We start from the raw sequence: 14,297 nt of genomic DNA, 5'->3' as shown, positions 1-14,297 counted from the left end.
GCTCCTCAGGGTCTGGCCTGTCTGAATTCTCTCTTCAACTAATCAAGTCTCTCCTCTCCCACCTGCTCTGACCACCTATCCGATGTGTAATGAAGTACCACTCACAGGATGCCACCCTTGCTGGCAGAGCCTCTGTGGCAATGCCCCTCTTCACAGCCATTCCTCCTCAGGGCTCAATCAGGCTGTCACTTCCTCAGGGCGGCCTTCTCCAGATCTGGATCGTCCTGACACTAGCTCCTCCCACCACATACAAGACCCAAGGGTCAGTCAGGCCAAAGGAGCCATGTTGATTGCTTGGAGGTGGGGTCACTAGGGAGAAAGGGCCAGTTGACAGGGGGACGAGCCAACGTGGACCTCTATGACCCACTCACTCAACCTAAGTCCTGAGGCCGAGCCCCTCACAAGGACTTTGATAAGTCAGCTGGCTTGAAGAATAGAGAAGGGGCCAGTGGGGCCCGACAGACCCTTTGGAGAACTTCCGCATGGCCCAGCTCTATCCCAGGACCTTCCACACCAGCCGACCATCAGGCACAGAGAGGCATTCGTTAGATCACCCACTCTGGGTGGGAGTCCCCTTTATTTGCATATCCGATCGTGTGGCTACATGCTGCAGATGGTTCTCTATATGAACCAGAAGGGAGTCCATCATGTGCAGAATGCCCAGGAGCAGGCTGCGCTCTGAGACCGGGGCCCGTCGCTTCCGGGGTCCACAGGAAACAGGCGTCACCTGCGCATGCTGGCCAAAAGGCGGGAGTGAGGAGGGCAGAGGGGCAGGATGGGGCTGTCGTGAGGGACAGTGTGGAGCCAGAGTGAAGGGCTGGGGTGGGAGACCATGACAGAAGACAGGGACCCAGGAGAATGGAGGATTAGTGTGGACCTGATGTGGGCGAGGGCTAGTCATGGACCAGTGGGAGCTGGTCCACAAAACAGAACCAAAGGGGACAGACAGGGCATGGTCAGGGGTTGATGGGTAATGAACACGGGCTCCATGGAGATGTGCGGGCAGATGTAGGGGTCATGAGGTATGGGCAGAGCGAGACAGCAGGGCTACACAGCATGCGTGTACACTAGTGGGCTGAGAGGGCTGGTGAGGGCTCTGGACACACTGGATACCAGCAGAGGCAGGAGGCTGGGGAGAACAGGGCAGTACAGCTCACCTCACCCTTGGTGGCCGGTGCACGCCGTCGCAGCATCGCTCGGCTAATCACTAGCATCATGGTGGTGACAGTGACTCCAGCCACTGGGTAGATGTGGCCAGACAAACCCAGACCCATCCAACTGCCAGGACATCCCAGGACACCCTTGTAACCCTCCAGGCCATTTGACTGGCACCCCAAGGGCTGCAGGTCTATTCCCACCTGGTACCAGAGGGGCCTGGACCAGGTGCGGGCAAAGGCAGGTACTGCCGGCAGGAGCAGCAGCAAGGCTGGTAAGGACTGTGTGGGCAGCATGGCTGCGGCAGGTGTCTGAGGCCGGAACCCGGGCGCCTGGCAACCGGCAAACACCCCTCCCCCAAAGGCAGCCGTGACTCTGGTTCCAAGGTGGCACGTTCCAGCTGGGCTCATGGCCAGAAAATGGATGGGAGTAAAGAGCCAAAGGGAGCAGGCTCCAGGGGTGAGGGCAGGATGGCAGGCTTGGGGCCCTGGGCCTGAAGGCCTCTGTGACTGTGGGCCACGATCTCAGACCGAGTCTTATTCCTGGGTGTCCCACACATGATGGATACTCTCTGGCCACCCCCAGCCATTGAGTGGGTCAGCCCAAGACTGAAGGAAGAACTCCTTCCCCTCCCCCCAACTTTTCTCCTTTCCCTCTCAGACCTCTTTAACCCCTGCAGTCCTTTAAGTCAGCTGTAACCCCCATCAGTGGTGTCATCAGCCCAGACCACATTCACAAAGCTGTTCTCCAGTCCCCTGCCTTCCTCCCTCCACCTCGGCTCCACAGTCTACACCACAGCAGAGTGGGTCCTTAACATATGTGGGGGAGACTGAGTTAGGTGCTTGATCAAAACCCACCGGTGACATCCTTCTCAGAACAAAGGCTGAAGGCCTCACCCGGGCCCGTGCGATCTTCAGAGCTGGGGTCTTTCCATCAATCTTCCCTGTTCCTTCATATTCCCCAAATATACCTGCTCTTCCTGAAGCCAGGAATGCTACTACCCCCTTCTAGAAAGACACCTTCCCACAGCTTGACCTTCAGCTTCTCCCTGCAGCTTCCTTCTGTGACCACCCTGGGCAACGCGGGTCTCTCACAACGCCTTGGATCCAAAGCATTTCCAACCACCTGCACTCTCTTCTTTGAGGTCCCTCTCCTATCCCAGTATATCGGCTTCTTTTAGTCAATATTTACCAAGTCCCCGCCATGGGGCACATGGCCCTCCTGTCAGCTGGGACCATGCTGAGTAGACACACAGATCTGCCTTCCTGGACTGAGTGGCTCTGGGGATGGGAGGGTGGGGGTGTTGTGATACAAATATATTGATATTTATAAATAAAAGCAGAGCTGGGCAATACTGTTATCATTTCTCTTTTACTGGTGAGGAAGGAGCACAACTAAGTCCCAGGAAGATTCCAGGCTCACTCCTCCCCTCATCATCCCTCAGGCTGTCAGCACTGGTAGAAGACCACTACCCACTGTGCCATGTGCCACAATGTTTGCATTTTAAGGCAGTAATGGGCTACATGCTTTCTGGCTGCCAGTGACCTGCAAAGCCCAGGTGATGTGATGACATGAAGAGGCCTTCTCCGCCCCCACCCCACACCTAGAAAATCTGTTTTTATTTTTAAATACACACCCCCAGCATCTGTGAACATCTGTGCTCCCTGCACTGAGTCAGGTGCTTACCCCACACCCTGGAAGGACTGCCTCATGGCACCTGCCCTACCCTGCACCTTATCTGGTGTCCCTGAGAACAGGTTATTTCCTGAGAGCTCTGATTCCAAGCCTGTTAAAGCCAAGGACGCAGACTCGGAAGGCTGTGGGTGGCTGGGAAAAAGTTGAGCCTGGGATACTGCATCATGGGGCCAGCCTCCTAATTTTCCTTGCTGCCTGACACTGCTCTCCCCACATCGTCCTCCCAATCTGACCCTATTTCCCACTATGAAGCATAAGAAGAATTAAAAGAGCTACCTCAGGACACCTCTCCCACTCCCAGCCAACCCCCCACCAAGTCAGAGCAGAGCCAGGAGTTAAGCAAACAAATCTTTATTCTTAATGCTAACAACTCACTTTGGCTCCAAGCCTTGACCCTGGCCAGTGCCAGCCTCCCTCCAAGACCCCAATCAGGGCCTGGAGAATGAAACTTGGGAGTCCCAGGACCTCCATCCCTGAGTTGTATGTGTGAGAGTGTGTGTGTGTGTGAGTACACACGTGGAGGGAAACTCCTGCGTGGCATCTGTAAGCAGCCAAGCGGTGGAGGCATCGCCAGGGCCCCCCATCATACCCTCTAGAGGTGGGCAGTCTTACATGGGGTAGTAACACCTTCAGAACTTGGTGACCTGAGTAGACAAGAGGAGAGAGAGAAGCTCTAGTTGTTTCCAGAGGATTTTTCCTCCAACACATATCACTCCTCCATCAGGAAGGCAACCTCTGTCCCCAGGGGCAACTTTCTCCCAAGGTAAGGAGTCCATCAAGGCAACTGTGGTCACTAGGGTGGCATTCCTAGAGCCAGAAAGAAATAAAAAAGGGCTCAGTGGGCCAGAGGTCAGCTCACCAGAACAGTGTCCATGGAGCCGGACCTTGGATGCTGGAGGGCAAAGCTGACCGCATCATGGACAGTGGCAAAGACGTGCTGCTTAGTGATGGATGCATCGAAGAAGTTGCCGGCCTCAAGCTGGGTGATTACAGGGGCTGTAGGCAAGGAGAGGGTCAGCTTGGATTCTCAGAGCCATAAGGACACCACAGCCCCCAGGAACCAGAAGAATGTTTTGATCTCTATTAACCCTGACGTCTGTTCTTTTGGCTATAGCTAAACACCAACCCCAACCTCTAGAGGTCAATCATGACCCCAGAACAGCTACGACCCACAGATTCAGAGAAAGATGGGTTCCTCCCCTTTTGTGTCACCTCTTCCCCGGACCACACTGCCTGCCTCCACCCCACCTACCATGGCAGGCAGCCAAGTACACCTCCACCTCAATCTCCCGGAAGTCACGGAAAATCTACAGCAGAAAAGGGAAGACTCGTGTGGGCTGCGGAGGGAGGCTTGGAAGGAGAGGTCAGAGGGAGGCAGAAGGCTCTGACGGGGTTCAGAACCAGTTACGGGGGGTCAGCGTGGTGGAGGCTGTCTTGTCCCCTGGGTCCTCCCCGGAGGTGCCCAAGCCCTCACATTCTTCAGGTTCTTGAGGCACACAGTGTCCACAAAAGAAAGGGCACTCAGGTCCAGGACGAGGCTGTGGAAGTCGGGCTGCGGCAGGCCGAGGGCCTTCAGCGTGGACCCGCCTGGGGCCTTGGCACCTTCTTGGTTGCTGGCTGCTGTACCTTCTGGCTCATCCTCTGGAAAACCAGACAAGCTGCACGGGTTGTCCTTGATGAGGCGAGGGCAGGGACACAGAGACACAGAGTCAGCTGTAGAGCACACAGCCGGTGTGAACAGCTACATACATGAGGGGCACACTGGGGATATACTGAAGATGCAGGAGGACTTGGGCGTGGGGGAATCACACGGGCAGGAAGAACACACAGGTCACATAAAAGGACACATATAGACTCGGAAGCACACAGACACGCACGTGCTGCTCTGCTACCAGGCGGCCCCAGGATTAACAAGGACACCTGAGAAAGGGGTGACCACGCCCTGCACCCTCAGCCAGCCAGAGCGGAGTAGGGCGAAGACTCAGGGACACAGCAGACGTGTGGGGGGCAGCTAAGTCCTGCAGAGAGGAGCATGCTCACAGGGGTACATTCACACACAGACACCTCACACCCCACTGTACTTTCCATCAAGAGCTCGGTGTCTTCTTTGACACCTAGATTTTTTTTCCCTACCCATCCAACTCCTTTTCTCTGCCCAAGAGCAGACTGAGGGTTCTGGTAGTATCTACACAGTCAGTGCCTTGGATGACAGACAAGGAAGCCACTGGAAGTTCTGTGTCGTGTCACCAGCGAGCTCCTCACAGAATGAGATTGTCCAACAACTCCATTCCTCTGACTGGTGGCTGCCTGAACCCACCGCTGATGGCTCCCGGGTGACCCTCCAAACACAAACGTGAGGGCACTCATAGCTTGGTCCTCCTCTGCCGCCTCTGATCTCACCTTGACCTTGGAGTTCTCCACACTGTTGATCTCAGCAGCTCCAGGCCCGACATTGTTGATCTCCGTAGCCCCAGGACTGGCGTTGACATTTATGAAGAATGAGGTGCCCTTGGAGGAGGCAGCCTAGGCCAGAAGGACGGAGAAGGGGAAAGAACTCACCTAGTTGCCACATAAAAGCCTTGTTAGACAGGCCTGGTGACGTTCCCTGGCTTTGGGCAAGTAGATGAGCCAGGACCCAACATTGTGGGACCCAGAGCTTGACTTGGTCAGCAGCCAATTCTAGGAACAATGATACACATGGAAGAGGACTGTGGTGGTTCACAGAGGAACTGGCTCGGGAGGTGGGAGGAAAAGAAAACACCACCTGGAGCCCTAACCTGCCAGGGAAGAGAAGCAGGGTCCCTGGAGGCACCAGGGAGAAAGGAGGAGGGATGAAGACTCAGGGTGGGACGTCAAGAAGCTGGAGTCTGGGAAAAAGGCCAGAGTGACGTCAGCACCAGGACAGGGGCAGAAGTCCACAGGAAGAGACAGCGATTAGGGGAAAGGCTGAGTGAGGTCAGATGTCACTGGATGAAAGAGGTCCCTGCCTGTTTCTTAGGCTGCTTCTTCTGCGTCCTCTTCAGCTTTAGCTCCTGCTTCCGGAGCAGCTTCTTCTTCCGGGACAGGAGCTGGTCGACATCCACACCACACTGGAGAAGAATGTCATGGGAGGGAGTGTGGGTATAGGGGGCGGGCAGGGGCCTCTGTCACCCACCAGGTGGTCCCACGCCTCACCCTCTGCTTCAGCGTGTCGCTGTAGAGTTCAGCATTGGCAAAGTACATGGTGACCGAGGAGCGGAAGATCTTCACGCCGGGGACCTCCTTGGCCTGGGAAATGTTGGAGTTGGCACAGGGCTGAGCATGGCTCCTCCTCTGGCTATATCTTGTTTTCCTGAATTTCTTCCCTACAGTGTTCCAGTCCAGTGCCCACTGCTTTAACCCTCTGCTTCTCGGCCAGTGTGGGCCCAGCCAGGGTCTCTGTGTCACCCACGGGCTTAGGCCAGAGCCCGGTGGTGTCCTGCCTATAGCCCCACCCTACAGTGGCTCTGCGCCCCTTCCTCGGTCCAGCTCCTCAGCCAGGCCTGCCTGGGCTTCCTCCAGGGCACATTCCCACCCTCCCTTCCTGTCTCTCCCTGGAGGCTAGGCCTTGGCAGCCCTCACCCCTCCACCCCAGCACTGTTCTCTGCACACAGCCCAAGACCCTCTGAGTTGCCAACTCTCTGAGTTCCGCCCACCATTTGAGACACAGCCCACACCCCCACTCAGCAGTCTGGCCCTTTTCCTCCAACTGGACAGCTCCCTCCTGCCCTCCCCTACATCCTGGAGCTTTCAGCTCCTCCTCCAGTCCGCCATGTTGCACTGTCCCCAGTCTTCAAGACTCTGTGTGAAGGGAAAAATGCTTATCTTATTCCAGAAACTTGCACCTATGTCTCCAGCACCAGGCATGAGACGTCTCAGGGAGGGAATGATTGGAGATTTAGAGATTCCACTGATCAGATCAGGACGCAGATCCTAATTCCTGATGTCTCAAGATCCCGCCTCTCTGACACCCCTGACTGAGGGCTGCTCCAAAGGCAAAGTCGTGCTATTTGGTTCAAAGACTGTATCTGCCTCATGGACATCTAGACCCAGCTCTGTCTATGCTTCCCTTCTGCCCAGGGATGGGTCACGGACTCAAATACCTACCTTGAAATTCCAAGGACAAAAGCCAAAGTGTCCCCAGCTGCTAGTGACATTGCCCCGTAAGGAGGGAGCTGACAAATCCCTCATCCTTCTCTTGCTCCTGTCCCACCACACCCACAAAAGCCTCCTCAGCCCCTGCCACTCACCTCTGAGTATTCGGCCACGTCTCTGTAAACATCCGTGCCTGGCACCTGCCCCAGGACAGAGTAGCGGGGTCTGTGGAGGGGAGAGTGAGCTCCAGGTGAGGGGAAAAGAACAGGGTATCTAAAGAGCCTTGGGAGGGGGTCTACCCAGAGATATGCAGCCAGCGACCTCCCTCCTCATCTCCCTAGAACAAACGAGGGTTTGACTCACAGCTGTGTGCGGACCACCACCAGCAGCAGGGAGAAGACCACCGAAACTGCCAGGCCAAGGTCCAGGTTCAGCAGGATGGTAGCCACAAAGGTCACCAACCAGATGAGCTGAGAACAGAAGGGAAGAGTCAACAGGGTCGAGAGGGGCCAGAAGACTGGAGACCTCCCAGGCCCACCCCTGGGGTCACAGGCCTCTTACCAGATCTACTCGATTGGTCTTCCAGAGCGTGCATATGTCCTTGAACTGCATCAACATGCCCTTCAGGTTCACAATAATGGTGGCAGCCAGGACTGCCTGGGGGCGAGGCGTCATTGAGAAAAACACACCGAGGATGTCAGACACCAGATGTGACCCCCAACTGTCCCCAAGTATCTGGCCACAATCCCAGCAGAACCAACTGGTGTCCGCTCCTTTCCCTGGAAACATGACTTTGTCTCTTACAGGTTCTAACCGCTGACCTCTGGATTACCAAAGCAACTCCCTATGGATGAGGCCACCAGTGCTCCCTGTGACCCCTGACCTTTGACGTCAACTCTCACCTCAAACATCTTAACCTTGCGTTCCTGTCTCTCATCCGGGACCTGACTGACTGATCAAACCCAGGTGGACGGGGACGAGGGTGGGGCTCACCTTAGGGAGGTCTTGGAAGAGTTCCCCAAGTTTGAGGATGATGATGAGGATGAAGAGGGAGGAGACAGCTCCAGCCACCTATAGGGAAGGGGGAAGGAAGGGTGGACGGAGGTGAACATGGAGGGCTGGGAGTGAAGTGATCAGGAGCAGAGAGGAGCGGGTGTCAGAGGAGGTGAGTGGAGTGAGCATGGGTGAGCAGGAATAATGCACGAGTGACTGAGGGGCTGGCGTGGGGGGTGAGGCAATGGACAGAGCAGGGATGACGTTGGCAGAGCAGAGTCGGGGTGCACAGGTTCGCATCACTGATCTACAGCCCACCTGCGTGTTCCCTCCGGTGCTCTCCTGCACCAGGCTCCGGGACATGGAGCAGCTGATGGGGAAACACAGGAAGATGCCCCCAATGAAGTTACTAAGGCCAAGGGCCACCAGCTCCTGGGGTGAGGGAATGGGTACGGATGTGAGCAGACCGATGCCTTGTCACCGCCCCACTATGTCTACGTTCACACAGTACCCCCAGGCAGTGACACTCAAACACTTGCTACTGTCTCCCCCCACACCATCCCAGAAGACCTGTGTCTCACCTGACCTTCCCTCCTCCCAGTTCCCAAGACTCCTCTGGCCTAGTTGTTCCCCCAACAAATCCTGTGTTGCCCCAGACCTGGTTGCTGTCCACCCGGTAGCCGTGCTTCAGGGCAAAGATCTTCCCCAGGGAGATGGCAATGGCGAAGCCAACCACAGCAATGGCGAAGGCGTTTCCCACAAGCTCTGCGAACAGCTTAGGCTCGGGAGCCACTGGTTGCCGTAGCCTGCGGGGAGCATCTGTGAGGCTCACCGAAGGTCATGGCCTTGGCCCCCCAAACCCTCCCTGGCCTGATGGGGCACCAGCGCCCACCCTGCAGGGATGGTACCCACGATGTCCACCTGGAATTTCTGGTTCAGGCCCACACCATAGGAGATGGCTGTGGCCCCTATGAGCTGGGGAAAGAGAGGAGAGTTAGGGGAGGGAGAAGTTGGCAACACCTGTCAGTTGTTAAACGATGGTTAAACTTCTGGGGGTGAGGAGAGAGACTCTGGGGAGAAATCTTCAGAGAGACGGGGTGGTGTCAGTAGGGTGAGAAACAGACATGACCATTTGGGGAGAGGAGTAAATGCTGTCAGGTGGTGGATGGACATACCAATGTGGGGCTTCTTACCAAGAACCCTGGCGGGGCCCATTCCAACTAACCCTCAAATGCCAGAGGGTGGTCCCCAGGACATGGATGGACCCTCATCTGCCCTCCTCCCCTGGCCGCCTCACCGTGAGCAGTTCCCCAGGCAGCGGTACAGGCAGGTGCCGCCGCAGCTTGTCATTCAAAAGCTTCACCACCATGAGCACCACGCCCGCCACAACTGCAGTGATGACGGTGCCGACCACGCTCTGGCGCAGCTTGGAGCAGACTTCCAGCACTGTCTGGTGGAGAGGTGGGGGTCACAGCCAGCATCTGAGGTGGCGGGACACACCCACCCAGCCTGCCTCCTACCCTCACTCACATAGATGAGGGACAAGGGTCCAGAGTGGCTGCTCAGCTGAAGGCCGAACACGTACTTGAGTTGTGATACAAAGACATGCACAGACGCAGCCGTGGTATAGCTTCGGACCAGAGGCTCTGACAGGTAGGTGACCACAAAGCCAAAGTGGACCAGGCCAAGCCCCACCTATGAAAGGAAAGGAGGAGACAGTCAGGAGAAGTGAGATACTCAGGGCAAGGGGTGGAGCTCGGGGCAGACAGGACTGCAGGAAGAGGAGCTGCCAGCAAGAGTGATCAATGGTCAGATACTCAAAAGAACTGGTCAGGGGTGGGACAGAGAGGGGAAGGAAACTGATGGGGTTAACTCACTCCTGACTCCCTCGTACCTGGAAGAGGCCAACAAGGACACTGAGTGTGGAAGCCAGCTGCACCCTTTTATCCATGAGGACTGTGCTGTTTAGGTCCTGAAGGGGGTCACTCGGGGCCAGGGATTCTGTCACACTGCCCACCATCACAGACATGATAGCAAACGTTCCTGCAAGGACATGGCAGGGCAAATCTGAGGGATGGGGACATTACTCTGCTGTGGAGCCTTGATCTTATCAAAGAGCCCAAGGAATGTCCAGTATTAGGACCAATACCCTGGGATAATGGCTGTGCCAACAGGAGGCATGCTGGTAGTCAGGTACGCCCAGGATCAGGAATGTACCCTGAGCTCAAGGGCCCCTGACGATGCCCAGCAATGGTGAGCAGTGTTGTTCACGGGCCCACTTATATCCATTAGTCAAGTAACAGCTCTTCTTGTGAAATGCAGAAAGGGGAAGTGGACTTCACTTGCTGACATGTTGGTCAGGCTTCCTCCAGGATTCTGCCTCTTAGAGCTGCCCCACCTACACTTACCTTCCTGGAGCCAGGACTTCTCAAGTCTCCTGCTGTGGTCAGGAGCCCAGCCCTGTCTCAGGATGACCTGTAGGCTGACCTCCTAGTGCCTAGCACCATCATCCTCTCTAACTCCCCTACCCTGCTCAGCCCTCCTTCAGCCTATCTTTCATGGTGGATGTAGGCATTCTCCCACATTCCCAGTCTGCTCCTCCTACCTATAGAGATGTGCCGGGAAGTGCCAAACAGGAAGTAGATGAAGACGGGGTAGAAGGAACTGTAGAGGCCAAACACAGGAGGTAGTCCAGCCAGGAGAGCATAGGCCAGACCTAGGGTGACATGGTAACATTGAGGCCAGGGCCTGGAAAGGTTGAGGGGGCCCCAGACCCCAGGATTTACAGATCTGGACCTTGAAAGGTTAGGGGTCACCACCCAAGGGTCAAGGGTTAGAATTCCCCGGTGGGAGGTGGCTCACCCTGTGGTAGCTGCATGATGGCCACACTCAGGCCTGACAGCAGATCACCCAGAAGCCACTCACGCACTGGGTATCTGGGTAGCCAGGCCAAAACAGGAAGGCGCTGTAACAGCAGGGCACGGGCCCGAGCTCGGGAGCACCTGAGGACATGAAGGGCAGGTATCAGGAACAGGGGTTGTCTGGCACTGCCAGAGTCTTCAGGCTCCATCCCTGAACTTACTGAAACCAGCTCCGCCAGTGGCTGGTGGGGGACCCTGAGCTCCAGTGTCCCAGCTGCTCCAGCTGCTCCTGGTTCAGCAGCGGCCGTTCCACATGGTAGTCTCGCCTCTGCAGCTCCATTGCCTGGGATGCAGACAGCAGTGCCTGCGTATCCCTTGGTCTGGAACACAATGAAACAAGAAAAACACCCTAAGGACACCCCCTGGCCCAGCTCCCCTACACACCCACATCTGGGAACAGAGAAGAACTGATTTGTCCAGGCTCTGAACCACAAAGAGGTCCAGGCCTTAGCTGCCCTCTATGGGCCCCATGCCCACACCCAAACAGGAGCGGGCCTGGACTTTGGCTGGTAGAAGTCTCTTGCTGGGCCAAAGTCTCCCAAGAAGAGACAGAGGATGAGCAAGATCCACACATCCAGACCAGGTGTGGCTGTCAAACCCTTAGGGCTCTATCAGTCCCTGCTGAGGCGGCTGACTTGCCCCTCCCAGTCCATTCCCTTCCTCCAGCCAATCCCTGGCCAGCCTCTGCGTCTTTATCCAGTTGCCCCATGAGCCCAGGGCCGGCTGGCTGGGAGGACATTCAGGGAAGGAATCCAGCAAACCCTGGATGAAGTTCTTTGGACAAATCCCTTTCCAAGTCCCAGGTCTCCACAAGACGACTTCTCAAAGGGAAGAAAAAGTTGAAGCCAAAGTTGCCCCTGGATCCAGGTTAGTTTACAAGCCCAGGCCAAGGGTGGGAAAAGCCAGGAAATGTTCTCACTTGTGGGGGCGGCTCTAGGAAAGAGGGGATCTCAGCTGGAAGGGGAAATTCTCGGATCCTGGATCAGGGAGCGCTCACCCAGGGATAGAGAGAGCTCACCTGGGACTAGATTTCAGATTAGATTTCTAGGGGGGTGGTCTTTTGAGGAGGAGGCAGCTCTTACCAGATGGGAAATCTCTGATCTGACAAGAACGTTCTGATCTGGGAGAGAAACCCTGACCTGGAGAAAAGCTGTCCGGGACATATCTTTCCCCAGATTGGAGATATCAACAGAGAGGATCTTATCTTGGGGAAGCTCTTATGTCCCGGGGAATTTGTCCCTGGGGAAGTTCTGACCTGGAGAGAGGATTTTTTTAACTGGAGAAGTCAACCCACCCCTACCCCGGGGCAGACACTCACCAGAGAAAAATCTCTCTACCGGAATGTCCCGTTTGCAAGAGGGAGTGGAGCCGGGGCAAAACAGATCCTCCAGGCACCACTGTCTCCGGAGATCTCTGAGCCCCCTCACCCCTCCTCCGTGAGTCACACACCCATAAAGGGCTCCCTCCCCTCCTATGCTTGGGGGGCGGAGGCTACATCGCTGGCCCCTCCCTCGAGGAGGGTTCAGGAATACTAGGGGCCGGGAAGCTCAGTCCCTGGTCAGCAGAACCCGTTTCAATGAGCTGGGCCGCCTGCTGAGGGCAGTTCATGTGCAAGTCTCAGCCTGGGACTTCTTGCAGAGACCTCTCACCCCCAACGCCCCCCCAACCGGGACACGTCGGGGGCCAGGGCTCCTCCATCCGCAGCCACCTCCCCAAGGCCCTCGGGCCAGCGTCCGGCGGGGCTTGAACGGCTTTCCGCACAGCGCACCAAGGCCGGGGTCCACAGGCCTGGAGAAAATCGGCAAAAACGGTAAAGCCAGGCGCCGCATGCAGGAAATCCCCGGTTGGTGGGGGCCCGGTGATCCCCGGTTCTGAGCTGCCCGGGGCGCCCGGGCGCCCGCGCTGGGGTTTGCGCCTCGCGCACACGCGCGCCAGGCCGCGGGGACGGGCCGCGCCCACACTCACCCCGACGCTTCTGCCAACCCCATTGCGGGCTAGCGGCCGCGCGGCGGCTGGTCCCGCGGCTCAGGCAGGAGGCCGCTAGGATCGGAAAGCGGCACTGGAAGCGGAAAGTTGGGCCAATCAGCGAGCTGGAGTGGGGTCCCACGTGAGGCTCCCTGGGCGGGTTAACCCCTTCCGCCCCACGTACTGCGCGTAGTCATCCTCAACCCCATCCCTGCCCCAGCCGAGCCCAGTGAGACCGAGGCCCCGCGGGATGAGAAAGGGGCCTGAACTCTTAGCCTTTTGGAGGAGACCCAAATATGTGGGGGGCTATCACGCCTCCAGCTTAGAGCGCCATCCTCAAACTTTCTTTGAGCTGCAGAGGCCACGTCCAAGGCCTCCTTGGCCAGAAAAGAGGCTGTGATACTCCCTCCCTACGAGGAGCACAATGGGGGCCTCATACCCGAAGGATACACCCAGGTCACCAAGGCGCCAGCCAGGCTTTGAGTGCAAAGGGCCGGTGGGCGGGCTGCGAGGGCCAGGGCTTAGGGTGGGTGGGCTGATCCTGATGTCCTCAGCCAATGGTTGCCTAAGCAGGGGATGTCCCCTGTCCTCACCCTTCTTATTCACAAGGCGAAAGGTCAGAATTTAGACTCAAAGGGAGAGAAACCTAGTGCAAATCTCTGATGAAATGGGCTAAAAATAAATAAGATATTCTTGGAACTGGACATTGGGGAGGAGCCTTGGAGTCCTCCTAAAGGTCAGTGGGACCTAAACCGTTCACTGCCACTCGCTGGAAACCCCCAAAGAGAAAGCAGAAAGAGGGGAGCCACCGTTTTTTATAGAAGTTTATTCCCAAAACAGAGCGCGGCTTCACGGAACAATTTACACAGACAGGGGAGGAGGCCGCTGAGCTGAGGTGGGGAGACAGGACCCACCCAAAGAGGGGCATCTACAGAACCTAGGACATAGGCAAACACTCTCTCAACCCCCCAGCAAACCCAGCAGCTCTTCAGGGGCTGGGATCCTTCTAGGTCAAGAGAGCTGGGGTCAAGGCTGGTGAGGTTTGGCATCAGAGAAGTGGGATTTCTAATCTCCTTGGAAACTGCCTCCCATGTGTGTATGGGGTGTCTGCACAGAACACTCCCCAACCACTGTTTCCAATGGAAAGAGAAGACCCATTCTGCAGGCCTCTGGGTCTGCCATTGCGATGGGGGGGACTCAGGGTTGACCTTTGGCCTGAGGGATAGGAAGTCCCCTTTAAGGCAGCCAGGTCCAGGGTCCTCACAGGAGGCTCCTCCAAGACTCTCTCCCACTTTCCCTTAAATTTTACTTGTAAACAATGAAAAAAATAAAACATTCTCAACTGTAAACGAAGTGTAAAAGTTTTTAACTGTAAACAAAGTAAAAAAAAATCATTTTTAAAAAAACCTTAACCTGTAAACAAAGTAACATAATTGAAAAGTCCCTAATCCTGGA

At 56.3% G+C, this 14,297-nt stretch overlaps 2 protein-coding genes across 2 annotated transcripts; both read right to left on the bottom strand.

The window, feature by feature from the left end:
• Positions 1-550: 550 nt before the first annotated feature.
• On the bottom strand, positions 551-1,451 carry TMEM89 (transmembrane protein 89). Its single transcript, XM_006892934.1, has 2 exons — positions 1,158-1,451; positions 551-736 (listed from the first exon to the last, which is right to left on the bottom strand). The coding sequence occupies exons 1-2, from the start codon at positions 1,449-1,451 to the stop codon at positions 551-553; spliced, it is 480 nt and encodes a 159-aa protein (XP_006892996.1).
• Positions 1,452-3,479: 2,028 nt separating this feature from the next.
• SLC26A6 (solute carrier family 26 (anion exchanger), member 6) lies at positions 3,480-12,865 on the bottom strand. Its single transcript, XM_006893018.1, has 22 exons — positions 12,843-12,865; positions 11,039-11,197; positions 10,819-10,958; positions 10,562-10,672; positions 9,851-9,999; positions 9,487-9,651; positions 9,254-9,406; positions 8,849-8,931; positions 8,615-8,762; positions 8,275-8,388; positions 7,957-8,034; positions 7,525-7,620; positions 7,327-7,433; positions 7,119-7,188; positions 6,025-6,117; positions 5,838-5,939; positions 5,251-5,373; positions 4,799-4,868; positions 4,325-4,563; positions 4,103-4,157; positions 3,710-3,846; positions 3,480-3,494 (listed from the first exon to the last, which is right to left on the bottom strand). The coding sequence occupies exons 1-22, from the start codon at positions 12,863-12,865 to the stop codon at positions 3,480-3,482; spliced, it is 2,430 nt and encodes an 809-aa protein (XP_006893080.1).
• Between the last annotated feature and the right edge of the window lie 1,432 nt (positions 12,866-14,297).

Source organism: Elephantulus edwardii, unplaced genomic scaffold (genome assembly GCF_000299155.1).
Source record: "Elephantulus edwardii isolate Elephantulus edwardi_28Jun2011 unplaced genomic scaffold, EleEdw1.0 scaffold00121, whole genome shotgun sequence".
NCBI lineage: Eukaryota > Metazoa > Chordata > Mammalia > Macroscelidea > Macroscelididae > Elephantulus > Elephantulus edwardii.
Note: the sequence above shows the minus strand (reverse complement) of the source record. Positions and strands in the feature narration are given on the sequence as shown.

Bases quoted from the DNA above. Each gene is read 5' to 3' on its own strand.
- TMEM89 (XM_006892934.1), bottom strand. From the start codon at position 1,451: ATGCTGCCCACACAGTCCTTACCAGCCTTGCTGCTGCTCCTGCCGGCA. The intron at 737-1,157 runs GTGAGCTGTACT...CCTTTTGGCCAG, and splicing joins CACCGGCCACCAAGGGTGAG to CATGCGCAGGTGACGCCTGT.
- SLC26A6 (XM_006893018.1), bottom strand. From the start codon at position 12,865: ATGGGGTTGGCAGAAGCGTCGGG. The intron at 8,035-8,274 runs GTGGGCTGTAGA...CCTTCCCTATAG, and splicing joins GCACCGGAGGGAACACGCAG to GTGGCTGGAGCTGTCTCCTC. The intron at 3,847-4,102 runs GTAGGTGGGGTG...CCTTGCCTACAG, and splicing joins GTACTTGGCTGCCTGCCATG to CCCCTGTAATCACCCAGCTT.